Genomic DNA, 27,959 nt, shown 5'->3' on the forward strand with positions numbered 1-27,959 from the left:
ATATACCTATTCAAAGATTTGTGCCGCATTTTTACGATTTTTCAAAAATAGCAGACCTACAAGCTCATAGCGCGCCACTCGGTGGCGCGCTATGAGCTTGTAGATCTGCTATTTTTCAATAGCTAAAGTATAACAGAATGCTTGAAACACCAAAAGGGGTTCCCGGCTTCCCACCCAAAATGGGTTTACCCATTTTGACCTGAGATCAGATTCTAAAAATGTCTTCTACATCCTGACAGTTTTCTGAAAAAGCTATGTTTCTATGTCAGTCATTCTTCGATTTTTCAAAAATAGCAGACCTACAATAGCTAAAGCATAACATAATGCTAACACCAAAAGGGGTTCCCGCCCCAAAATGGGTTTTAAGTACAATTTCGATACTTGAGTATGTCAAATTTTAAGTACTTTTACTTCTGCTCCACTACATTTCAGAGGCATATATTGTACTTTTACTCCAACAACTTTAGTTACTAGGTACTTTGTAAATTTGTATTATTATTACAAAACATACATTAACCACTTCAGCACTATAATTAATTTCGGCCATTTGAAAATAGCCAATCTACAAGCTCACAATGCATCACGAATCTGCGGCGGTTTTCCATATGACATCTTTCTGCTAGATTTCTGGCATTTTTAAAAAACGGTATAATAACTATTGAACTATAATAACATGCCTGTAATGACCTGTATAAACAGTGACGCCAGGTTGAAAGTGGTTAAGTCTGCCTGTAGGTTTCAGAAATATTTAAAGGAGCATTCAGTGATTTAGATGATTTGGAAAAAACCCCGATCCGCCCCGGTAACAAGATGTGCACATGCACGCACTTCAGTGGGGGGACACGCGACAGGCTAACAGCACGCACACCAAGGCCCGCCCCCGCTCGATCATGATTGGCGGAAGGCCCCTCTCTATCCTGATTGGATGAAGGCTGGGCCACCTAGCCAAAAACGAAACCTAGGTTTTTTGACCCCCAGGGGTTAACTGGGGACAGGGAGGAATTTATATGGTTATATGGTCAGCACACTCTATAGTAGGGAGGATTATCACCACAAAACAAAAAAAGAAGTGATATTTGAAGTAAGTGAAATCCCTGAATATACCTTTAACCAATGAAAATGATTAACACGAGCTGCAATTCCTATTGCAACAATACCAAATACACACCATTAACACTTTAATGGCCCATGACGTAAATCACCGTCAAGGTCATGTGCCCGAGACGGAGATTGGTTAATCTCCGTCAAATTAGTGATATCAAAACCGGTCGCATCGCTCCACAGCCTAGATGCGCTTGTTGCGCAATCCTCGGTGTTGCACAACAGTGACACGTCATCGAAAATGTTCCCTGCCTGTTTAGCCGACGACAACGAAAATCTTAAAACGTTAATAACTCTAATCGATCTAAATCATCCCGCCTAATGATAAAAAAAGATCTTGTGTTTGACGGCCCTCCGCGGTCCAGTCGCTAGTCGCGATATATTTATTCTTACCTCCCGTTGTTGTCGATCGAATCTTTAGTGTTGTGGCTATTGTTAGCTGCTACACACACATTCACAACAACATCCGGTCCGTCGGTAAAAGTGCTATAAACGATGGGCACATTTTATTAATGGATTTAAGTTATACTGCTGTACTACAATGCTAAGGTGTTAATTTCTTATCATGTGGAATCTTGGAAGTGAATTATCCCATTTTGGGCGGGAACCCCTTTTGGTGTTAGCATTATGTTATGCTTTAGCTATTGAAAAATAGCAGATCTACAAGCTCATAGCGTGCCACCGAGTGGCGCGCTACGAGCTTGTAGGTCTGCTATTTTTTTTTTATCGAAGAACGACTGACATAGAAACATAGCTTTTTCAGAAAACTGTCAGGATGTAGAAGACATTTTTAGAATCTGATCTCAGGTCAAAATGGGTTATTTGACGTGCGAGCCGGTGCGCTGGTAACACTCACGTTGGTGACGGGTCCCGTCTCCGTCTCGTTGACGCAGCCCTGCAGAGAGAGGCTGAAGGAGCGACAGTTGACCATCAACCTCCTGCCCAGCTTCTCCTCAAAGGGACGCACCGACACGCCCTCTCCCAGAGGGTAGTCTCCCCGCGGACTCCTCAGGACCTGGTGTGGACACAGTCACACAACACACATGATGTTGGAGGAACACACTGGCATGTATATTATACATACACACGCATGCATTCACGTACAGTGGGGTCCCATATCTTGCCAGCTATAGGAATAGAGTAGTATAGAGTAAAGAACTCTGATCTGACACCTACTGTCCACCTACTGTATTACACAGTGGGTGAAAAAAACTACACCTCCTAAGGCAAAACCACACCCCTCGGGGGAGTGGCCCCCAAAGGTACCTACGAGCCAGTGACATCCATAGGTACCTCCTTGGAAGGAAGGAAAGGGACCGGACTGTACGGTCGCACGCACGCACGCACGCACGCACGCACGCACGCACGCACGCACGCACGCACACAGTGTGTACTGGGTATACATACTGGGGTGTCAGGATCTAGGGAGAACAGGTTCAACCTCTCTTCTCTCCTGGCAGCGCGAACACTTTCCTCTGTCTCAGAGATGTACTGAAAAAGACAGAAATATACTGTACTGTTACAGACAGAAATGTGTGAAATAATAAGACATAATGAAGCCTTGAATGAAACACAAATATTTCAAAATGTTAATTAATATTGTTTTCCAGTTCATGTTCAGTACAGAAGTACAGAAGGGTAACATAAGAGGACTGCGTCAAGGGAAAAGGCCCGGTCTACTCAGACAGTCTTATATAGTTCCAGGCGTGTGCTGGGTGCAGATTCAAAATGAACATATAGAAAATGAATACAAACGCGTTTCGACGGAAAGGCCTTCGTATTTTGACACTGACGAAGGCCTGCGCGCCGAAACGCATTTGTCTGTCTGGTATGACCGCTGCTGCGGAGCACTATCATTATTAAACAAAGACTCTTTTTATTCATTTTCTATATAACATAAGACTGCGACCTTATATAGTACACCATGAAGTAAGCAACACAGCTGCAGCTAATGAAATGATCAATGGGTGTGTTACTGGAGATGTCTGTGCCAATAATGTGCATCGACAATACTCTTGACTACTGTGTGTTTGCACATTGGCACACGGTCACACCCACTTAAATCTAACACACCCGTTGCTAATTGAATTAGCTGCAGCTGCGTTGCTTATAGCCTGCCATGTTTCACCCTGCTGTAGTTTTTAACTTGAACTGATTAACCCATTAATGAATCCATTTTTTAGGCCTGACGTCGAAATAAAAAAATCGTTCGCTCTGAAAGAATATATATTCAAAGATTTGTGCCTCATTTTCACGATTTTTCAAAAATAGCAGACCTACAAGCTCATAGCGCGCCACTCGGTGGCGCGCTATGAGCTTGTAGATCTGGTATTTTTCAATAGCTAAAGTATAACATAATGCTTAGTTAAAACACCAAAAGGGGTTCCCGCCCAGAATGGGTTAAAGACCTGAGGCCGGTATTCTAAATCACAAGAGTTTTATGAAAAACCCATTATCAGCTAGTGGTTCTCAAATTATTTCATGTCAATGACCCCCAAAATAATATGTAATAATAGACCCCTCGTCTCATCTCAAAAGCAAAGATTTGAGTTAAAAATGGTCTACAAGCTCATATAGCCTGGCACAAAGGGGTTTCGTGCCCTTTTGGACTGATTTAAAAAAAAAGGCTTCTAAATAGTTTTCTGAAAAACCTATGTTCCTATGTTAGTGGTGCTCAACCTTTTTCATGTCAAGGACCCCCAGAATTATCTCTATTGGGCCACGGACCCCCATCTAAAAATATGTAGTTCCAGGGACCCCCCCAGAAGCCAATATTTTAGTTAAAAATGTATATTCAAAGATTTCCACCACATTTTCACGATTTTTCAAAAATAGCAGACCTACAAGCTCGTAGCGCGCCACTCGGTGATGCGCTATGAGCTTGTAGATCTGATATTTTTCAATAGCTAAAGCATAACGTAATGCTAACACCAAAAGGGGTTCCCGCCCCCAAAATGGGTTAAGACAGTAAGTGAAACAGTGAACATTGCAAAAAGAAGGGATGCCACAGGGAGCCCACCTTGGCCATCTCTGGATTGATGCCATTTTCCGTCGTCTCTTCGTTCTCATGTAAACAGCCGTCGCTCAACGACAGGTCAAACACATCTGGAGGAAGAACAGAATAATGCAGTCAGAGCTTTTAGCCAGGAAGAGACATTTTGTTTTATTTACAAGTAATACATCGCAGCAGTTGCATGTTTATTTAGGTGCCCATTACCCCCCCTCCCCAACAGGTCAAAGGTCTTTGTCAAAAGGTCATGAAACACTTAAGTGCACGATAATAATCATAATAATTCAGCAGATCTTTATGTCTCCATCTCAGACGTTAACAGGATGACACCTCTACCGTTCACATACAATAGGCATGAACATAACTCATGCACGCCTGGAGCGATTCCCCCCCAAGGGCCACAGTGAATTAAAAGCCTCATTACCATCGCCACCACTTGCCCCCGAACCTGATTTACAAGCATGTTGTAAACGGACCAACGCTGCCGTGACGTCTGAACGAATTACATCAACTCAGTCACTTTTGACTGCATTGGAATCGCTTCTCCGTAGTCTCTGCGTTATGCAACGTTATATAGGCTGTACTTCCCCCGTCTGTTCCGGCTCACGCACATCACGCACATGCGGTTTTAAGAGTTATGGGTTGGAACCCCAGCGCTCTGGCGCTCCAGCTGCGCTCATGAGCTATTAACGTGAGGCGGGTTCCACCGTGGCTAATGTCAAGACTCATTTCCTGGTTCTAATGATATGGATCAAGCCACCACGCCCAGGGGTAACTCTCCCTGTAGGGGGCGACGCAGCAGAACAGAAAGATTACACCAGCATTGGGCAGCGAAAGGAAAAAAATAAAACGTCTATTGATACAGAGCATGATGTCATTTATTTCTTAATGGTCCTATATTTATTATAATAATCTAGTGGGTTTATGAAAAGGGAAATGAAATAAGGCTGCATAAGGCTGACCTTATAGTACACCGTGATGCAAGCAAGCAGCACAGCTGCAGATAATAAAATTAACGATGGGTGTGTTATTTAGTTTAGTTAGCTGGCACACCTCAATTTAACATTGACATGCCCATTATTCATTGTATTAGCTGCAGCTACGGTATGTTGTATAGCTCTACGGTTAGCCTATATATTTAACCCTTCTGTAGTTTTTAATACATTATACATCTGTGTTCATCTACTTTCTCCTCTCGGCTACTTTCTCTCTCTTCGCTGAAATCCCCACGTTGGAAAGGCAAATGTCTTTTCCCGTGGTGTACAGTCAGTGTGGTGTACAGTGTGGTGTACAGTGTGGTGTACAGTGGAACAGTGTCTCTCACCCTGGCGGTGGTCAGTGAGGTCCAGACTCTTGCGGTCCGGAGCGGGCCCATCGTGGGGGCTGATCTGCAGGATGCGGGTCAGCGTGCTGATCCACTCCTCCATGTCCTGCTCGCTCTCCGCAGCCAGGACAAAGTACGTCACCTCGTTCATCTTCAGCTCAAACGCGTGCTTCCTCAGGCGGTTATTCTATGGATGGATGGATGGATGGATGGATGGATGGATGGATGGATGGAGGGATGGATGGAGGGAGGGAGGGAGGGAGGGAGGGAGGGATGGATGGATGGATGGATGGATGGATGGATGGATGGATGGAGGATCAGACCAAAAGGAAGGGAGGAGGTGGGGATGTAAATGTGGGTAAAATGCATGGATAGATGAATGCATGGAGGGATGGATGGAGAAACAAATTGATAGATGGATAGGTGGGTAAATAAATTAGTATTGCAACGTGTGGCTAACCCATTTCATCATGTTATCCTGTAAGAAAAAGTCCTTCTGCACACCTACAATGGACAGGTGCGTCGGATAACTGGAACTGAGAAGTAGAGAAAAATAATCCCGCACACTGTCTTCACTTGAGTTTAGATTTATTGAGCAACGTTTCGGTCGTCAGAACTGTCAGATGCCTGATGAAGGTCTGACGACCGAAACGTTGCTCAATAAAATCTAAACTCAAGTGAAGACAGTGTGCGGGATTATTTTTCTCTACATCATGTTATCCTGCAAACGCGCGCGCGCGTGTGTGTGTGTGTGTGTGCGTGCGTGCGTGCGTGCGTGTGTGCGTGCATGTGCGACTGCACGTGCGTGCGTGTGCATGTGTTGACCATATTGAAGCCCACCTGCACTACGCCTGTGCAGGAGTCCAGGAAGATACAGCCTTTGGGCTCCTTGGAGATCTTCTCGTCTTTGTAGAAGTTCATGATGTAGGAGTTGTCAGTCAACTGTGTCAACTGGAAGTACCTCCTCTTAAAGGACTGAAACACAAACAGAGAGTTGTCAGTCAACTGTGTCAGCTGGAAGTACCTCCTCTTAAAGGACTGAAACACAAACAGAGAGTTGTCAGTCAACTGTGTCAACTGGAAGTACCTCCTCTTAAAGGACTGAAACACAAACAGAGAGTTGTCAGTCAACTGTGTCAACTGGAAGTACCTCCTCTTAAAGGACTGAAACACAAACAGAGAGTTGTCAGTCAACTGTGTCAACTGGAAGTACCTCCTCTTAAAGGACTGAAACACAAACAGAGAGTTGTCAGTCAACTGGAAGTACCTCCTCTTAAACGACTGAAACACAAACAATACAATAGACCATTATTATGATATGGACACGATGATCATACACAGTAAAATCCATACGGTGTTCAAATTGTGTTTTTGTTTGTTTATTTTCTGCAAAGATTGAGGTTTGACGTCATCAGGTATACGCTGTCTGTGGCATGGTATGTATATCTTCCCACATTGACTGAAAATCTTTTATAGTGAGCAGTTATCTGGCCAGAGATAATTAAAGAACACCAGAGCTCTGAGGCTTGAAACCACACAGACCATCCTTCTGGGGAAGAAGACACAGAAAGAGAGTGGCCTTTTAAGGTAGCCTGGATCCAGCCCTGAAACGCTAGCCACGCATTAAAAAAAGAATGTTATGGCGATTCTATGAAAATTCAGGGTGTCGGGCTAATTTTGAGGAACAACGCATAAAGAAAAGAGGAAAACACAAAAGACTGCAACTGTATTTACAGTATGTAGGGGGGGCGGTGGTGGCTCAGGGGTAGAGTGGCTGGATGGTAACCGCAAGGTTGCAAGCTCGAACCCGGGCTCCCCCAGAGTTAGTGTCGAAGTGTCCTTGAGCAAGACACTGAACCCCTAATTGCTCCTGATGTGCTGGTTGGTGCCTTGCATGGTTTCCGCCGCCATCAGTGTATGAATGTGTGTGTGAATGTAATGCACAATCTCTGTAAAGTGCCTTGGATAAAGGCGCTATATAAATGCACCATTTACCATTTATGTAAACAGAGATACATAAAGACAGCTAGGGCAGGAGAAGAAGAAAAGTATTATTTAACCACCACCAAATCTCTTAAAGAAAATAGCCGATCTACAAGCTGTTGTCATGAGAGATGCAGATCTGCTATTTTAGCCTATTGTGACATGGCCACAAATTGGGGACGCATGGGGTTCATGTGCTTCACGTGAAAACAAAATGTCTGTATATCTGATGGATTATGTATGCCAGGGATGGGCAACTTTGACGATGGAGAGGGCCACTATATTTCCACACTCACTCCAGAGGGCCACATTGCATATTGCTGTCATAGCAAAAAATAGCCGATCTACAAGTTCAAAACGCGCCGCACCGCGGCGCGTTTTGAGCTTGTAGATCAGCTATTTATATTTTAATTGAAATGCTGAATATTTTTTTGCTATTTTTGAATTGGAATCCTGAAAAGTAACATTTGTATTTAATTTCAAATGCATTTTGTTATAGTTATGTTAACTTTATGAACTTAAAGGGGAAAACCACCCATTTTCAACATTTTACTATGTCATTAATGTACCTTAGAGCTGTTGTGTGGAAATAATAAAAAGTCCCCCCATTTTGTGTTTCCTAGAACTGTAATTATGAAAATCATTAACATGGTGAAACACATCTTGATGACATCATCAAGATGTGTTTCACCATGTTTTTTTTCAGACCTCCAGTTCTAGGAAACACAGAATGGGGGTTGTTTTTATTATTTCCTAAGGTAAGCTCTAAGGTACATTAATGACATAGAAAAATGTTGAAAATGAGTGGAATGCCCCTTTAATACAAATACATTGGACATATAAAAAAGACAATAACATTTTAATACTAGTAATTAGTTGAAATAAACAATATATCAAAAAGTGTTCTGATATTAACCTGCGGGCCGCATTAAGTGATGGTGGGGGCCGCATGTGGCCCCCGGGCCGCCAGTTGCCCATGTATGATGTATGTTTGTATGCCAACAGAAAATGAAAGTGAAACCGAGCAGGAGCCATGCAGACAACACCACAGTAACATGTTGAGAGTGGCGTGCGCCTCACAGAGGTGGAAAGTTACTAAGTACATTTACTCAAGTACAGTACTTCTACAAGCTCACAATGGATGGCATTGTGAGCTTGTAGATCGGCTATTTCATAAGATTTTTGAGTGGTGCAACCACTCCAAGGAACAGCAATGTCCGTGTTAACCTATGTGACTTTAACCTATGACTATGTGACTATGAGTACCAGTAGGGGCAAAAGTGGCGCTGTTGTGCCAGAAACAGAGAGAGAGAGATAGTGCTGCACTGTTGCCTGCTCATGAGAGAGAGAGAGAGAGAGAGAGAGAGAGAGAGAGGAGGGGGGGGGGGGGGGGACTGAGTGGCGTTGCACCATTCAGTTCACACAGGTGTGATTCTTTTTATACATTTTGAACTTGTGAAAAAGGACTTGTGAAATGAATAGGCCTACTTTTACTTTTGATACTTTTGTACTTTTACTCACGTAGGGCTACATTTTGAATTCCAGACTTTTACTTGTAACAGAGTATTTCCATATTGCAGTATTGCTGAATTTACTTATTAAGTAAAACAGTCGAGTGCTTTTTCAAACCACTGATTAACATTTTGAGAGCGGCGCGCGCCTCGGTCTCACTTCCTCACCCGCACAGTGATGCTATTGTTGACGGTGCTGTTGAAGTTCCCTTTGTACAGCCAGCCTGACCGAAACACACCCAGACCTCCTCCTCCTCCTCCTCCAGCACCTCCCCCACCCCCCTTGGACGAGGACAGGGAGGTGGTGTCCTGGAAAACGTGCAAGAACCAAGAAATCAGTAGCGTTGATTAAAAACCCATTTTGACCTGAGATCAGATTCTAAAAATGTCTGTTTGAAAATGACAGTTTTCTGAAAAAGCTATGCTTCTATGTCAGTCGTTCTTCGAATTTTTCAAGAAATAGCAGACCTACAAGCTCGTAGCGCACCACTCGGTGGCGCGCTATGAGCTTGTAGATCTGCTATTTTTCAATAGCTATAAAGCATAACATAATGCTAACACCAAAAGGGGTTCCCGCCCAGAATGGGTTAAAAGCAGTGAAATGCTGGTGGGAAATGTTCCGCCAAGACTGTTTCTCACACAATAATAATAATATGATAAGATATACAACTAGATAATAATAATGATATAATGGCATAAATGGCAGATGGATAAACAACATTAATTATGAAATCATTTTTAAAATGTACTGTCTGGGTTCAGAGCTAACGTGTGAATGAGCATTTATCATAATGTTTTAAACTGTTGACAACGTCTGCGGTCATTTTATGGGTCAAGTCAAGTCTAAAGATTAACTGAATAATCGACAGATAAACAAAACCAAGAAATATCTACAAGCTCACACGCTTGTAGATTTCCGTGGAATGTTTGCCTATTTCTTCTATTTAATTTCAGTAGATTCTGAAGAGCTCTGCGCACAACCTGGGCCTCCTCTCTTTCACAGTGAATGCTAGACGCTACAATCCATAAAATATGTCTGTTGTCTGTTGTCTGTTGTCTGCCTCTCCTGACGGAGAGAGGAAATGACCACCGAACTACAATAGAGATGGAAATCTGGTGTCCAATCTGGTGGGCGTCAAAATAAAGACCACCTCCAACCACTAGTTAGTTATATTGTATTAACACATTCTAACATACAGTTAATATATAATTGTAGTCATTATTACTATGCATTCATAATGAATGTCCCGGGCGGACTGTAGCTTTAAGAAGTCTTAATGTAGATGCTCATACAGTATGAGGCCATTCATTTGTTTAAAAAAAGTGTTGGTGGCCCAATAATATTAATGACTGACATCATCCTTATCCACGTCTTCATGGTCGATCTCAAACGAATGTGACGGCAGCTTCTCTGCTTTAAACAGCTTCCTGTAAGACAATGAGAAATCAGAGGGAGAGAGAGAGAGATGTTTTAGATTGATTTAATGCGCTGCATGTTTGACCGATGCAAATGACCCCATCCATCTTGTTCTGTCAAGAAACAACAATAGGGGAGTCCTCGATACAGCAACGCCTCACTGGTTTCACTGGTTGACATGTCTTTCTTTGTTTGAGAACAGGATAAATTGTCTTTGTGGATGTGCTATGACCTGCAGACAGAGTTACACAGTAAAAACAATCCTTTGTGCGCATTTAACTCTGAGGCCTGACTCACACCTTCGCATCTAGCATACATCATTGATGCATGCTAGATGTATACAAAGGGTTTGTTTACATCTTGCCCCAATGCATTTCCAATGGAAGTCACATGGTTTGACACAACATTTTTGTTGTACGGCTTTCGGCTGTGTTTGCGACTGCCCCCCTCCCCCTCATACAACAAAAATGTTGCGTCAAACCATGTGACTCCCATTGGAAATGAATTGCGAGCTTGCATCAGTAAACAAGTCTCATGCGTCAGCTATACAGTTGGAGGCCATCGATATTGTCCTTTTCTTTTTGCTGAGGTTTGCGTGATCTGCGCAAAAGGACATTTTGGGCGGGAACCCCCTTTGGTGTTTTAAACATTATGTTATAATTTAGCTATTGAAAAATAGCAGATCTACAAGCTCATAGCGCGCCACCGAGTGGCGCGCTACGAGCTTGTAGGTCTGCTATTTTTGAAAAATCGTGAAAATATTTATTTCAGAAAACTGGAGGATTTAGAAGGATTTTTTTAAATTTTGAGGTCAGGCCTAAATGGGTCAAATGATAAGGGACAATATCGATGGCACCCAACTGTACATCAATCTGTTGTGCACGTGTGAGTCAGGCCTGAGAGTGAAGAAATGAGCCCAAAAGGGTCAATTTCCTCACTTCCTCAAAGAGTTAAATGAGCACTCAGGATTCCACTGTGCAACCCGTGGGTTTGTTGAGGCTATCGCTTGGAACCGCTCCCTCTAAAAGGCACAAAATCGTAAACGTCTGACAAAATCTATTAAGGGTAAGAACAGTTTAGAAACGTTCTGCTATGTGTGGGCTGACCGCGGGACACAGGAATGCTAAAGGCTGGCATTCCACAGTGAAGCAAACAACCACACAAACACACTGCAACTGATCTCAGCACCACACACACTGTTTCTGTATCTTCTTCTTAGCTAGATGCAGGGGTGGGCAACTGGCGGCCCGGGGGCCACATGCGGCCCCCACCTTCACTTAATGCGGCCTGCATGTTAATATCAGAATACTGATATAGTATTGATTTCAGCTGTTACAATTCCAAACCATGACTAGTATTAAATGACTAGTACTTTATGACTAGTATTAAAATGTTATTGTCTTTTTGTGTCCAATGTAGTTATGTTAACAGTTCATAAAATTAACATAACTATAACTAAATGCATTTGAAATTCAATAAAAAGGTTACTTTTCAGGATTCCAATTCAAAAATAGCAAAAAAATATTCAGGTTTTCAATTCAAATATAGCAAAAGATAGCTGATCTACAAGCTCAAAACGCGTCGCATTGCGACGCGTTTTGAGCTTGTAGATTGGCTATTTTTGCTACGACAGTAATATGCACTGTGGCCCCTCTGCAGTGAGTGTGGAAATATATTGGCCCTCGCCATAGTCAAAGTTGCTCATCTCTGAGCTACAGTAGATGTTACATCAAACTGGACCTATAGCTGTTAGAGCTTGTGAAAGGTGCACGTTAATTATTTATAACACGTATAACTCAACTGGACTCATTAAGACCTGCTGAGGCCGATTCTACAAACGTATGCCTTGTAAATCAGTAGTTCTGTCCTAAATGATGGAGAGTTGGTAACCAAATGGATGCTTACAGATCTTTAACTCTTCATTGTACACTCTCAAGAGTTAAATTATTGTTAACCCATTTAGACCTGAGTTAAAAAACATTCACTTTGAAAAATAATATATATTCAAAGATTTGCGCCACATTTTTACGATTTAAAAAAAATAGCAGACCTACAAGCTCGTAACGCGCCACTCGGTGGCGCGCTATGAGCTTGTAGATCTGCTATTTTTCAATAGCTAAATTATAACATAGTGTTTAAAACACCAAAAGGGGTTCTCGCCCCAAAATGGGTAACATCTGCATTACTTAACCCATTTTGGACTGAGGCCTAAAAAGCCCTCTAAATCCTGACCTAAGCTTTCTGAAAAAACTTCAAATATTTATATAGCAGCATCAAAGTTTTTTTATTTTTTGAATACTGTACATACTGTACAGAACCCCAAGAGGGGTTCCCGTCCAGAAGGGTTAATACACAAGAAGTCTACACAATAGAGAATGTAGAAGAATTGTTATTTGTGACCAAATTTGACTGAGGGACTGCCATTGGATGTTTTTGAATTTTCGTTTTTTCATGTCATGTGAAAGCAGGGAATCATAGCTTCAAATTGACATATTGGTTGTTCAGTTTGACCCACCAGTTTTGGAGATATGGCTTATAGAGTAATGTCTTGCAGAAAACAGCGAGTTGAGAAAACAGGCTTGAAAGGTTCACTTCTGTGGTCTCTAACATTACACCTAGCACATGTTTAAGCATTTATTTCATATTTACATGTCGATTTCAGCTCTGACACTTATTTCAGACATGCTCTAGTATGTGAAGAGTCTGCCTGTGCTATTAACTCATTTTGTGAAAAAAAAGTTTTTCTTCTCTGGTGAAAAGCTGGAATCTGTCAGTCGAATCTGGTCACATTTGATCAACATGGCTGATATCTCTATGGTACCAACATCAATGCAGCATCGAATTGTGGACAAAATCGTATTCAACGATAACAAAATATCCTTTCGTTTTGGGTCTGAGAGGCTCATCAAATCATGGAGGTCGGTGGCTCAAATGTCAAGGTTGAGAAGCACTGGTCCAACTCCCTAATCAGTGTGTTCTGTAGACCAGTGGTTCCATTTATTAGGCCACGGACCCCCATTTGAAAACATATGCCAGTTTACGGCTCTAGCAGTGATTCCGAAACACATTAATTTCATGGACCCCCAGTTTCACACGCATTATGCTACGGACCCCTGATTTAGTGGCATTTCTATCTCTGGTACCCCAATTTATATTGTAAAACCACTGTTAATTTAACTCAGAGAGTGAACAAATGGAACCAAATGGACCCATTAGGGTCCATTTGGTTCCATTTGTACACTCTCTGAGTTACAGACCCATAAGGGTCCATTTGGTTCCTTATATCTCTAATTGAGCTACAGTAGGTACCCCCTGGAACCCCCTCAAGTACCCCTAGGGGTCCCCGGACCCCACTTTGGGAACCCATGCTGTAGGCATTGCAACTACTCCATTGACACGGGCCCCATTTATTTACTCACTAGTAAGTAAAAAAAAAAAAATCACACCCGTGTGAACTGAGTGGTGTAAGGTCTTATATAGCCTGATCAGCTGTGGTCTGACGTAATGTCTGACGTAATGAAATCACACCCGTGTGAACTGGGTGACAGTAGCAACCATGCTCATTTTTTGAGCACAGACAGACAGACACGTAAACTAACAAAGCCAGTCGTAGGAGTGGTTTACACCACTCAAAAATGAACACTAAGGATTTCTACTATGCAGCTTTACAACTTAAAAGCCAGGGTAGGAGTTCAGAGGTCATGTGAACCGCCTGAGAGAACGAAGTCCCTGTGAGAGAGGAGATACATTCCTGTGGCTGCGAGTTCACGGCAGGCCTGCATGTCGGTCAGCCTCACAGGGACTTTCTGTATGGAAAAGGAAGGGATGTCCGCACACTGAATTGTAGCTCCCAGGAAAATTTGTTTCAACCTTTGTGGGTCTTCGTCAGGTATGAGTACACAACAGCAAGAGGCGTATTATATAGCGTGTGAAAACGTGTACGTCACCAAGAGGGGGGCGGCGTCTGAAAAGCTAGGGACGGCCCTCTCGTGGGCATTAAATTCTAGCCCACATCACTCAGAATAGAGTGACGGTGGTATGTTTTTGTAAATATTGAGCTCGTTCTTGGCGACAACATAGTGAACAAACACCAGGATGGATAGAAAGAACGTCAGGCCCAAATACATTACAAGGACAAGGAAAATGTTGTGAACAAACACGGATGTGCTTAGATACTTTGTTGAACGTTATGTCTCTGCGCCCGTGCGCCGATCCAAGCCATTCTACGTCTTTTTGTAAACTCGTCAATCTGGGTTCCTTGATGCTGTCTCCATGCTAGAAAGCTGAACATCTAATTCCGTTTTCTGGCTCATTTCCTCGACGTGACCTGCTGTGGCACTTATTTACTGAGCAAGTCTGCACCAGTGTGAGGTCAGTTTAAAAAAAGAACGTATACAAGCACACGGATAGTCGCTCAATGTAAACAAACCAGACAAGCCAGCAAGTATGGCGGCCGCTACCACGTGACACATATGTTGACGCCCCCTCCAGGAGATTTTGGTACACCCTATACAACAGCATATGGGCAGGTCAACATGGAACAAGCTCTGTTGCAATGATGAAAACCAAGATAGACACACCCACCGCATCTGAAAGGATGAGGCTGCAATCAGCATGTCAAGCTGAGGACTCTATATATATATATATAAATATATTGAAAATAGTGGCTCTAAGGCCAACTCTTTAGAACCCAAAAGAAAAGTATAAAGGTGCAGACATAGTTAATTTATACTATACTTTTCTTTTGGGTTCTAAAGAGTTGGCCTTAGAGCCACTATTCCTCCTTAGCGAAGACCCACAGAGGTCGAAACGTTGTAACAAATAAAGAATTTTCCTGGGAGCTACAATTCAGTGTGCGGACATCCCTTCCTTTTTCATTGTACGTATATTTTTGACCAGCACCTGTAGAACTTCTGGAGATGTGCGTGCTTCCTGTCGGATACTTTCTGTATGAATACACCTGTTGTCTGTCTGTCTGTCTGTCTGTCTGTCTGTCTGTCTGTCTGTCTGTCTGACATTACGATTGACTGACGGACCGACTGACATTATGATTGACTGACTGATTGATTGAATGAGCAAATCGCATGAGGGACAATATATTGTATCAGGGTGCATTGTTTGTACTGATGTAATCATAAATGCCTGTGAAATAATTATGATGTACTTTTTCCTCAAATGAGTATAAGGTTGTTGAGAGCCTGTGCTGGTCGAGAGCCTGCCCCTTCCAGCCTAGCTGCCTCAAGGGAGAGCACAATGAAAACAAGCCTCCTCGAGTGCTTTATTGTGTTATCCTGTCCCATGACGCTCACTGCTTATTTAGTTTCCTCAGCTGTGGTGATTGAGTGACTTGATGACTCCATCCATCGATCAAAAAAACAAACACAATTGATTACCGACGAGATGTATTAACCCATTTTGGGCGGGAACCCCTTTTTATGTTTTAAGCATTATGTCATGCTTTAGCTGTTGAAAAATAGCAGATCTACAAGTTCATAGAGTGCCGCGCTATGAACTTGTAGGTCTGCTATTTTTGAAAAATCGTGAAAATGTGGTGTAATCTTTGAATATATGCTTTCACAGCAAAGGTTTTTAACTAAAATCTTGGCTTCTGGGGGGCCTCTGGATCACCATATTTTCAGATGGGGGTCGGCGGCCAATTACATATATTTTTGGGCGTCCTTCACATGAAAATGTTTGAGCACCACTGATATAGAAACATGAGGTTTTTCAGAAAAAAATACATTTTAAGAAGACATTTATTTTTATTTCGACGTCAGGCCTAAATGTATTAATAAGGCCCTTTGATCCATGACACAGAACAGTGAACATCTGTTAGAAAGGAATGGCCCCTGCAGGGTCTCACTCCTTTCTCCCTCAACACCATGCACTTCTTATTCATGACCTCCCAGAAACCAGCACTGCCATGTATGCTTATTATAAGCTACTTTGGGCTTGTTTTTCTTCTAGATATTGGTGGGGACGGGTTCTAAAGCATAGTTTTAGAACCCCCACACACACACACCACCAATTTGGGCAGTTAAAATGTTTCGGGTGATCTTGCAGATTATTCAAATTCAAATAGACCCACTGAGCAATAGCCGGCTATTAGACGTGCGTCTAAAAATGCGATAAAAGAATAGACGTCTAAAAAACTTTCATTTTTAGACGTTTTTTATCGCATTTTTAGACGGCCCTTTAGACGAATATTAGATGCTTAAAATGCTCAGTGGCGATGTAGCCTATTTCTGCTTATTTTGGGCTTGTTTGCATAGACCTGGTTGCTTATTTCTCTCCAGAACGCATCTAGGGTTAAGTTGATGTTCGGAGCTTGTACTGTACCCTCCCTCCCTCCCTCCCTCCCTGCATCTCTCATTGTTTATGAGAGCCAAACGCTGGCCCCAGTCCCTGACCGACCAGCCACACAGCCCCCGCTCGGTCCAAATGACATCATAACATCTCATAAGTTGAAGAATAGAGTGTTTACTGTACTGTCTGAACACTAAGTACTCCAGTACAGTACATGGCATAAATAATTCACCCTAATATGCTATCCCTTTTATCCCTTTTATCTTCAAAGTCAAGAGTTAAGCTAGCAGAAAACTGGCACAGTCATAATAAATAACAAAACGCATGAAGCACACATGCATTTCAACATCTGGGTCAGCTGTTAGCAGTAGCTAAACAGTATAATATCCAATAGTTATTATGGCGAGAAGAATTATCTTTCTTTCTCCTCGTTCCCAGCTAGCATTATGATGAACGGACTGATGATAACTAATGTAGTTATAGCCAACAGCAGTCAGCAGAACAGATGTTTACTGTGGTTTGGGCTAGCAGGGGTTCCTCAAACATTTCCATGCCAAAGACCCCTAAATAGCTATATAGCCTCCGGTATTAACCCATTTAGGCCTGACGTCGAAATTTAAAAAATGTCTTAAAAATCCTGACAGTTTTCTGAAAAACCTTATGTTTCTGTATCAGTGGTGCTCAATATTTCATGTCAAGGACCCCAAAAATTATCCCATCTGAAAATATGTTGTTCCAGGGACCTCCCCAGAAGCAAAGATTTGAGTTAAAATGTTCACTGTGTAATAATATATATTCAAAGATTTGAGGCACATTTTCAGGTTTTTCAAAAATAGCAGACCTACAAGCTCATAGCGCGGCACCGAGTGCCACGCTATGAGCTTGTAGATCTGCTATTTTTCAATAACTAAAGTATAACAATGCTTAAATTGGGCGACTGTGGCTCAGGAGGTAGAGCAGGTCATCCAATGATCCATGGGTCGGCGGTTCGAATCCCGGCTCCTCCTGGCTACATGTCGAAGTGTCCTTGGGCAAGACACTGAACCCCAAATTGCTCCCGATGTGCTGGTTGGTACCTTGCATGGCTTCCGCCGCAATCGGTGTATGAATGGGTGGATGTAATGCACAATCTATGTAAAGCGCCTTGGATAAAGGCGCTATATAAATGCACCATTTACCATTTACCATTTTAAAACACCAAAAGGGGTTCCCGCCCAAAATGGGTTAAATGAGAACAGCAACAATAGTCAATCTATACAACAGTAAAAGATAAATAAGTGCAGTAACTGTACCTGGGAAGGAGGCGGTAGTCCTAACTGTACGTACCTGGGAAGGAGGCGGTAATAAGTGCAGTAACTGTACCTGGGAAGGAGGCGGTAGTCCTAACTGTACGTACCTGGGAAGGAGGCGGTAGTCCTAACTGTACGTACCTGGGAAGGAGGCGGTAGTCCCCGTATACAGTGAAAGATAAATAAGTGCAGTGACTGTACCTGGGAAGGAGGCGGTAGTCCCCGTATACAGTGAAAGATAAATAAGTGCAGTGACTGTACCTGGGAAGGAGGCGGTAGTCCTAACTGTACGTACCTGGGGAGGAGGCGGTAATAAGTGCAGTAACTGTACCTGGGAAGGAGGCGGTAGTCACCGGCGTAATCTTCATACTGGAACTGGACCACATTCAGCTCAGAGTTATAATATTTACAGGCCTGGAAGGGAAGGGGATGGAAACACATAGTAATGTGTTATTGCTAAACCCCATTAAGACCACATTCTGCAAATAAATCATTTTTCCCCCTGAAAACCCCATGTTGCTTATATTATACTGGGAGTATCGTGGCTGTCGGTTTGTTCTGCTATCCTAAACCCCATGTTGCTTATATTATACTGTGAGTATCGTGGCTGTCGGTTTGTTCTGCTATCCTAAACCCCATGTTGCTTATATTATACTGTGAGTCTCGTGGCTGTCGGTTTGTTCCGCTATCCAAACCCATGTTGCTTATATTATACTGTGAGTATCGTAGCTGTCGGTTTGTTCTGCTATCCAAACCCATGTTGCTTATATTATACTGTGAGTATCGTGGCTGTCGGTTTGTTCTGCTATCCAAACCCATGTTGCTTATATTATACTGTGAGTATCGTGGCTGTCGGTTTGTTCCGCTATCCAAACCCATGTTGCTTATATTATACTGGGAGTATCGTAGCTGTCGGTTTGTTCCGCTATCCTAAACCCATGTTGCTTATATTATACTGTGAGTATCGTGGCTGTCGGTTTGTTCTGCTATCCAAACCCATGTTGCTTATATTATACTGTGAGTATCGTAGCTGTCGGTTTGTTCTGCTATCCAAACCCATGTTGCTTATATTATACTGTGAGTCTCGTGGCTGTCGGTTTGTTCCGCTATCCTAAACCCCATGTTGCTTATATTATACTGTGAGTCTCGTGGCTGTCGGTTTGTTCCGCTATCCTAAACCCATGTTGCTTATATTATACTGTGAGTCTCGTAGCTGTCGGTTTGTTCCGCTATCCTAAACCCATGTTGCTTATATTATACTGTGAGTCTCGTGGCTGTCGGTTTGTTCCGCTATCCTAAACCCCATGTTGCTTATATTATACTGTGAGTCTCGTGGCTGTCGGTTTGTTCCGCTATCCTAAACCCATGTTGCTTATATTATACTGTGAGTCTCGTAGCTGTCGGTTTGTTCCGCTATCCTAAATTAACGCCATACTTGATCATATATACAACAGCGTTACACAAAAGCATCAAAAGTATAGCAGATCCACAAGCTGGAAACGTGGCACAGACGGACACGTTGTGAGCTTGTAGATCTAATCTGCCACATTGGCTACTTTTGAATTTGAATCTTTGAAAGCACTGTAACATTATGTGATACTGTGACAAATGATGTTTCCAGCCTACAGAGACAATAATATACTGCTATAATAGAAGATTATTTGCTAAGCCCCTCCCCAAACTGCTATGGTCCAATCACAGCTAAGCATAACATGGGTTAGACAAACCTCTCCACCAATAGTTTTCCTATATGATAAAACACTGTTTTAAAAAAGAAATGCCACGCATATATTTTTCCAGTGCATATGGCAGGCCTTGTTGACGGATTTGGAAGAGATTTTGAAGGTCTGGTTCCAAAAATGAACCAGTATTTAATGTGTAAAATCCATGATATTTACATTGGAATGAATGAGCCTGGCTGGAAAGTGTCCAAGTGGGAGAGGCCGGGTCTTAGCTATAGGTCCATTAGCATGTGAGGAACGGTTGAAATATCACCTTGGGACAACGCCAGTCATCATCTCAAGATGAAAGCTATATATAGAGCACAGAAGTCCTGATATGACTCGCTCAAAAGGGCTGTATCGTTTTACGGTAGTCAGTCAGTCATATTTGATACAGTCAGTCTGTTTCTAGCAACATTTTAATTCATTTGGTGGCGGTTACATTAGCGATTTCTCACAGCCAGTTAATTCATAATGGGGGAAAAAACGCGATGTAAATTACGTCAGGTTTCGGGTGCTCTAAAGAACAGTTTTTCTGGGGGGTTTTTACAGATAGACACTGGCTCCCCACAGACCGTCGTACAGGCATACTCACATTCAACATCAGAGTAATCAAGTTATGAGAGGAATTGAATTAAAATGATGTCCCATGGGTTGTAAATGCAGTCTCAGGTTCTTCCCTCACTCTCTTTCTGTCTCTCTCCAAGACACTGTCATTGTTCTCACTGTTCAGAACTTGCTTATATTACACAGATCTTAACCCAACAATGTCAGAGAATAATAGACTCACCACATTATCAACCACAATAGAACAACCTCCCACAGTCCCGTTAGAGTCTCCATGTCAAAACAATACAATATTATAGCTAAGCCAGATTTGTTTTTTTTCTGGCAATAAAATCAAAGGGAAAACCTGCAAACAACATATTGCACCAAAAACTCTCCCTTGACCATCAATTTCAAATTGGTGCCAGATCCTGTGTCTATAGGTGAGACATGACTTTTGACACGATCTAAATGTATCAATAGAAGAGCAGGTAGACAATATATACAACCATCGCAATTGTATAAGTGATATTGTATGAAAATACTCTACCATACAGATTGTACAAGTTATATTGTATGAACATACTCAAAATTAAATTTTATTCATTTAAAAAAGTCACATAGCGAGGCTTTAACTTAGCACTATGTACGATATAAAAGAACACATGCAGTCATGGAACACATACACAGCAATTTTATACACATGCATGCATTTGCACGCACACATGCAGTCGCACATACAGTCGCACATGCACACGCACGCACGCACGCACGCACGCACGCACGCACGCACGCACGCACGCACGCACGCACACACACAGACACACAGACACACACACAGACACACAGACACACACACACAAACACACAGACACACAGACACACGCAACGCCATCCCCAGAACTCACCTGTCTGACCAGCAGACATTCAGCCTGTAGCTCTGCTCCTTCAGGTACGGTGGAGGTGAGAGTCCGTCTGTCCTGAGGCACTGTGGACACCTGCAGCAGAGACACATGGTTATATTAGTGGACACTGTGGACACCTGCAGCAGAGACACATGGTTCTATTAGTGGACACTGTGGACACCTGCAGCAGAGACACACACAGCTGGTTATATTAGTGGACACTGTGGACACCTGCAGCAGAGACACATGGTTATATTAGAGGACACTGTGGACACCTGCAGCAGAGGCACATGGTTATATTAGTGGACACTGTGGACACCTGCAGCAGAGACACACACAGCTGGTTATATTAGTGGACACTGTGGACACCTGCAGCAGAGACACATGGTTATATTAGTGGACACTGTGGACACCTGCAGCAGAGACACACACACATGGTTATATTAGTGGACACTGTGGACACCTGCAGCAGAGACACATGGTTATATTAGAGGACACTGTGGACACCTGCAGCAGAGACACATGGTTATATTAGTGGACACTGTGGACACCTGCAGCAGAGACACATGGTTATATTAGTGGACACTGTGGACACCTGCAGCAGAGACACACACAGCTGGTTATATTAGTGGACACTGTGGACACCTGCAGCAGAGACACATGGTTATATTAGTGGACACTGTGGACACCTGCAGCAGAGACACATGGTTATATTAGTGGACACTGTGGACACCTGCAGCAGAGACACACACAGCTGGTTATATTAGTGGACACTGTGGACACCTGCAGCAGAGACACATGGTTATATTAGTGGACACTGTGGACACCTGCAGCAGAGACACACACACATGGTTATATTAGTGGACACTGTGGACACCTGCAGCAGAGACACATGGTTATATTAGAGGACACTGTGGACACCTGCAGCAGAGACACATGGTTATATTAGTGGACACTGTGGACACCTGCAGCAGAGACACATGGTTATATTAGTGGACACTGTGGACACCTGCAGCAGAGACACACACAGCTGGTTATATTAGAGGACACTGTGGACACCTGCAGCAGAGACACATGGTTATATTAGTGGACACTGTGGACACCTGCAGCAGAGACACATGGTTATATTAGGGGACACTGTGGACACCTGCAGCAGAGACACATGGTTATATTAGGGGACACTGTGGACACCTGCAGCAGAGACACACACAGCTGGTTATATTAGGGGACACTGTGGACACCTGCAGCAGAGACACATGGTTATATTAGGGGACACTGTGGACACCTGCAGCAGAGACACACACAGCTGGTTATATTAGTGGACACTGTGGACACCTGCAGCAGAGACACATGGTTATATTAGGGGACACTGTGGACACCTGCAGCAGAGACACATGGTTATATTAGTGGACACTGTGGACACCTGCAGCAGAGACACATGGTTATATTAGTGGACACTGTGGACACCTGCAGCAGAGACACATGGTTATATTAGTGGACACTGTGGACACCTGCAGCAGAGACACATGGTTATATTAGTGGACACTGTGGACACCTGCAGCAGAGACACATGGTTATATTAGTGGACACTGTGGACACCTGCAGCAGAGACACATGGTTATATTAGTGGACACTGTGGACACCTGCAGCAGAGACACATGGTTATATTAGAGGACACTGTGGACACCTGCAGCAGAGACACAGCTGGTTACATTAGTGGACACTGTGGACACCTGCAGCAGAGACACATGGTTATATTAGTGGACACTGTGGACACCTGTAGCAGAGACACAGCTGGTTATATTAGGGGACACTGTGGACACCTGCAGCAGAGACACATGGTTATATTAGAGGACACTGTGGACACCTGCAGCAGAGACACATGGTTATATTAGAGGACACTGTGGACACCTGCAGCAGAGACACAGCTGGTTATATTAGAGGACACTGTGGACACCTGTAGCAGAGACACAGCTGGTTATATTAGGGGACACTGTGGACACCTGCAGCAGAGACACATGGTTATATTAGTGGACACTGTGGACACCTGCAGCAGAGACACATGGTTATATTAGTGGACACTGTGGACACCTGCAGCAGAGACACATGGTTATATTAGTGGACACTGTGGACACCTGCAGCAGAGACACATGGTTATATTAGGGGACACTGTGGACACCTGCAGCAGAGACACAGCTGGTTACATTAGTGGACACTGTGGACACCTGCAGCAGAGACACATGGTTATATTAGGGGACACTGTGGATACCTGCAGCAGAGACACATGGTTATATTAGTGGACACTGTGGACACCTGCAGCAGAGACACATGGTTATATTAGGGGACACTGTGGACACCTGCAGCAGAGACACATGGTTATATTAGTGGACACTGTGGACACCTGCAGCAGAGACACAACTGGTTATATTAGGGGACACTGTGGACACCTGCAGCAGAGACACAGCTGGTTACATTAGTGGACACTGTGGACACCTGCAGCAGAGACACATGGTTATATTAGTGGACACTGTGGACACCTGCAGCAGAGACACATGGTTATATTAGGGGACACTGTGGACACCTGCAGCAGAGACACATGGTTATATTAGTGGACACTGTGGACACCTGCAGCAGAGACACATGGTTATATTAGTGGACACTGTGGACACCTGCAGCAGAGACACATGGTTATATTAGGGGACACTGTGGACACCTGCAGCAGAGACACAGCTGGTTATATTAGTGGACACTGTGGACACCTGCAGCAGAGACACAGCTGGTTATATTAGTGGACACTGGACACCTGCAGCAGAGACACATGGTTATATTAGGGGACACTGTGGACACCTGCAGCAGAGACACAGCTGGTTATATTAGTGGACACTGTGGACACACAGCTGGTTATATTAGTGGACACTGTGGACACCTGCAGCAGAGACACATGGTTATATTAGTGGACACTGTGGACACCTGCAGCAGAGACACAGCTGGTTACATTAGGGGACACTGTGGACACCTGCAGCAGAGACACATGGTTATATTAGGGGACACTGTGGACACCTGCAGCAGAGACACATGGTTATATTAGTGGACACTGTGGACACCTGCAGCAGAGACACATGGTTATATTAGTGGACACTGTGGACACCTGCAGCAGAGACACATGGTTATATTAGGGGACACTGTGGACACCTGCAGCAGAGACACATGGTTATATTAGAGGACACTGTGGACACCTGCAGCAGAGACACAGCTTGGATAAAGTGCCTTGGATAAAGTTGCTACATAAATGCACCATTTTGCCATTTACCACCTGCAGCAGAACACAGAGCTCATGGTTCTATCAGTGGGCAGTGTGGAGTGTGGACAGTGGACACCTGGAGTGCACAGAGTTCATGGTTCTATTAGTGGGCAGTGCGGAGTGTGGACACAGTGGACACCTGGAGTGCACAGAGTTCATGGTTCTATTAGTGGGCAGTGTGGAGTGTGGACACAGTGGACACCTGGAGTGCACAGAGTTCATGGTTCTATTAGTGGGCAGTGTGGAGTGTGGACACAGTGGACACCTGGAGTGCACAGAGCTCGTTATAGTGGAGCAGCATCTGTACATCTGTCCAGAGCAGCTGCTGCATGGGAACCCCTGGCAATTCAATAAGTGCACACCGTGCATTCTCTGTCTCAGGACTCATCCCACTACTGATGAGCTACACCAGGGGTTCTCAAAGTGGGGTCAGGGGACCCCCAGGAGTCCCCCCCGTGAGGAGCTTTCAGGGGGTCCCCAGGAGTCCCCCCCCCCCGTGAGGAGCTCCCAGGGGGTCCCCAGCAAAATGTGTTAATTCATTTAGGCCTGACATCGAAATAAAATAAAAAAGTCTTCTAAAAGAATATACAGTATATTCAAAGATTTGTGCCGCATTATCACGATTTTTCAAAAATCGTGAAAATGTGGCACAAATCTTGTAGATCTGCTGTTTTTAAATAGCGAAAGTATAACATAATGCTTAGTTAAAACACCAAAAGGGGTTCCCGTCCAGAATGGGTTAATTCATTTTAACCCCTTTATGCATATGTTCTATGTTGCCTATACGAAAATAGCAGATGTACAAGCTCACAGTGAGCGTGTATACTTCTTACAAAAGATAGCATTTATTTTAACATAAATCTTCTCTTCTGAGGGTCCCTGGCACAAAAGCTTGCAGGTGGGGATCCACGGCCAAGTTTCCTTGACATGAAAAGTTGAAAACGTCTGAGAACCTGCATTAAAGGGACACTTCAGCCTTTTTGCAAAAAAATACATGTTTAGAAGATTTAGAACACTTTCCTGGGGCTTTTTATGTGTGTAATATGTGGCTTTAGATATTTTAGATTTTAGCAGTGAGCCCAGTGACTCTGATGTCATCGACACTGGGTTCACTTCCTTCCTAGACTACATTTCCCATAATGCTTTGGTGCACTGCTCCTCCTTGTGGATAGGGGGAGGGCTGTCTTACTGAGACAACATGTAGTCCTAGGACAAATAAAGAGGATGGTGCACGGAGGTGCGGCCCACTCTCCTGCGGGAGGTTTGCACATGCTCAGTGTAAACAGGAACTGCGATGATGGAGTGTTCCAGCAGAGGTGCTAGATAGAAAGCTCATAACTTTCATGTAAATAATGAGATCCAGAACAGTTGAGAATTAAACAGCAGTCACCCTTCCCTTTTCAAATGTTTTATAACTTGAATGAACAGTATCCATGTTTCTTTGTCATTTCACAAAAATAAAAGTTTGACACAAAGTTTGATACTAATTAAAGAACATGGAAAATCCACAAAAGAAAATATACAAAAACATTAACATTTAGTAAATGTACTTGTCCTTTATCTTTCAGTCTGTTATACACATTTTTTTTTCCACAGTTATGAAATTGATATACTTAAATAAAGTAATAAATAAAAACAAAATCAACTTTGTACTATTCTCTTTTTGTGATATCATTTTTATTATTTCAGTTCAGGGTCAGCAACTCTCATGCACCTCTAGCACCTCTGCTGGAACACTCCATCATCGCAGTTCCTGTTTACACTGAGCATGTGCAAACCTCCCGCAGGAGAGTGGGCTGCACCTCCGTGCACCATCCTCTTTATTTGTCCTAGGTGTAGTCCAGGAAGTAAGTGAGCCCAGTGTCGATGACATCAGAGTCACTGGGCTTACTGCTACAATCTAAAATATCTAAAACCACATATTACACACACAAAGACCCCCAGGAAAGTGTTCTAAATCTTCTAAACATCATTAACATATATTTTTTTTGCAAAAAGGGTGAAGTTTCCCTTTAATCTACAGCAGATGGGCGGACATTTTCTTAACCCTATCATTTGAAAATGTGACAGGGGACACCAGGGCTAATGGGCGAGAGAGAGAGAGAGAGAGAGAGAGAGAGAGAGAGAGAGAGAGAGAGAGAGAGAGAGAGAGAGAATATTAAAAGGTTTAAATATATGCATGGCCATAGGAGGTTTCTGCCTTCATGGGGTCAACCGTGCATCTACTAATGAGTTGGTACTGTAATCTAACTCACCATACATGTAGCTCTGATTGTATACTGGCATGGCCCGTGGTATAACAAAACTAAAATAACATCTGAGCTCTGAGCTGTGGGGAATACCCAGATATCATTAATTCCAAATGATGGCATAGGAAAGTATACAGCGAGACAGAGACGTCTGGCTCCGTGACCAATGACTGGCTCTGATTTATACGACCCAATCAGCTGGCTATAGAACGCTGAGCTCGCAAAGTAAGCTGGCAGAGTAACAACAACTCAAGAAAAACGAGGTTTGCACTTTCACTGCCAAGCTGATTTCACTCCCAATCAAGGGAATTGAGTGCAGGCTGCATAGACATTAAGTACTGTAATACCAGAGTCCGTTTTGTTTTCAGAAAACAGCTCGGAAAACGGAAACGGTTAATCTAAAAACAATATAGTGAACACAGTCAACACAGCAGCATATTCATTATGGGGTACAGTATGCACTCATAACATACTTCAAGCCCAGCCTGACAGATATCCATAGATGTTTAGCATTACAATCCTCTCATTACAGTTAATATCATCTCTCTCCAGCTATACCCCCTTTAGCTGTTGTTTCATTAGTGCTTGCATTACTGTGCTAATAAAAAAAACATAAACGACATGTTTAGGTCTAATTGGCCTTCCAATGGTTAACACAAATGTATTGTTGGCCCCTGCGTCCTCTCGAGTCCATGTTGCAAATCCCAATGCATGACTTAACCCATTTTGACCTGGGAACGATTCTATAAATGTCTTCTAAATTGGCTTAGTTTTCTCGAAAAACCCATGTTTCTGTATGTCGGTCGTTCTCAAACATTTTCATGTCAAGGACCCCCCAAAAAATATGTAATTGGCCGCCGACCCCCATCTGAAAATATGTTGTTCCAGGAACTCCTCCAGAAGCTAAGATTTGAGTTAAAAATGTTCGCTCTGAAAGACTATTATATTCAAAGATTTGTGCCACATTTTCACGATTTTTCAAAAATAGCAGACCTACAAGCTCATAGCGCGCCACCGAGCTTGTAGGTCTGCTATTTTTCAATAGCTAAATTATAACATAATGTTTAAAACACCAAAAGGGTTAATTGATTTTTTGGGGGATTCGTTAACGCTTCCCTCTTAACGGTTCGATCCCTTTACTGATTCCTACTGGGGGTAACGAATGGACCCTTACAGGTCTGTAACTCGGAGAGTTACTGATTCCTACTGGGGGTAACGAATGGACCCTTACAGGTCTGTAACTCGGAGAGTTACTGATTCCTACTGGGGGTAACGAATGGACCCTTACAGGTCTGT

The 27,959-nt window shown here is 43.3% G+C and overlaps 1 protein-coding gene across 2 annotated transcripts in view; it reads right to left on the bottom strand.

Annotated features, from left to right (window-relative positions):
- dock10 (dedicator of cytokinesis 10) overlaps positions 1 to 27,959 on the bottom strand; it is a 119,219-nt gene that overhangs the window by 89,604 nt on the left and 1,656 nt on the right. Inside the window, exons 2-10 of one of the 2 annotated variants that reach the window (XM_079514803.1) lie at positions 21,117 to 21,206; positions 18,273 to 18,355; positions 10,285 to 10,357; positions 9,098 to 9,238; positions 6,276 to 6,410; positions 5,436 to 5,622; positions 4,121 to 4,206; positions 2,509 to 2,592; positions 1,958 to 2,116 (exon numbers count right to left, since the gene is read on the bottom strand). In XM_079514803.1, coding sequence (XP_079370929.1) covers positions 1,958 to 2,116; positions 2,509 to 2,592; positions 4,121 to 4,206; positions 5,436 to 5,622; positions 6,276 to 6,356 — 597 coding nt within the window. In that variant the 5' untranslated portion in view covers positions 6,357 to 6,410; positions 9,098 to 9,238; positions 10,285 to 10,357; positions 18,273 to 18,355; positions 21,117 to 21,206. Of the gene's footprint in view, positions 1 to 1,957; positions 2,117 to 2,508; positions 2,593 to 4,120; positions 4,207 to 5,435; positions 5,623 to 6,275; positions 6,411 to 9,097; positions 9,239 to 10,284; positions 10,358 to 18,272; positions 18,356 to 21,116; positions 21,207 to 27,959 lie in introns of those variants that run through there. The other variant, XM_079514804.1, reaches the window with a different exon arrangement.

Source organism: Electrona antarctica (assembly GCF_951216825.1).
Source record: "Electrona antarctica genome assembly, chromosome: 11".
In the NCBI taxonomy this organism is placed as follows: domain Eukaryota; kingdom Metazoa; phylum Chordata; class Actinopteri; order Myctophiformes; family Myctophidae; genus Electrona; species Electrona antarctica.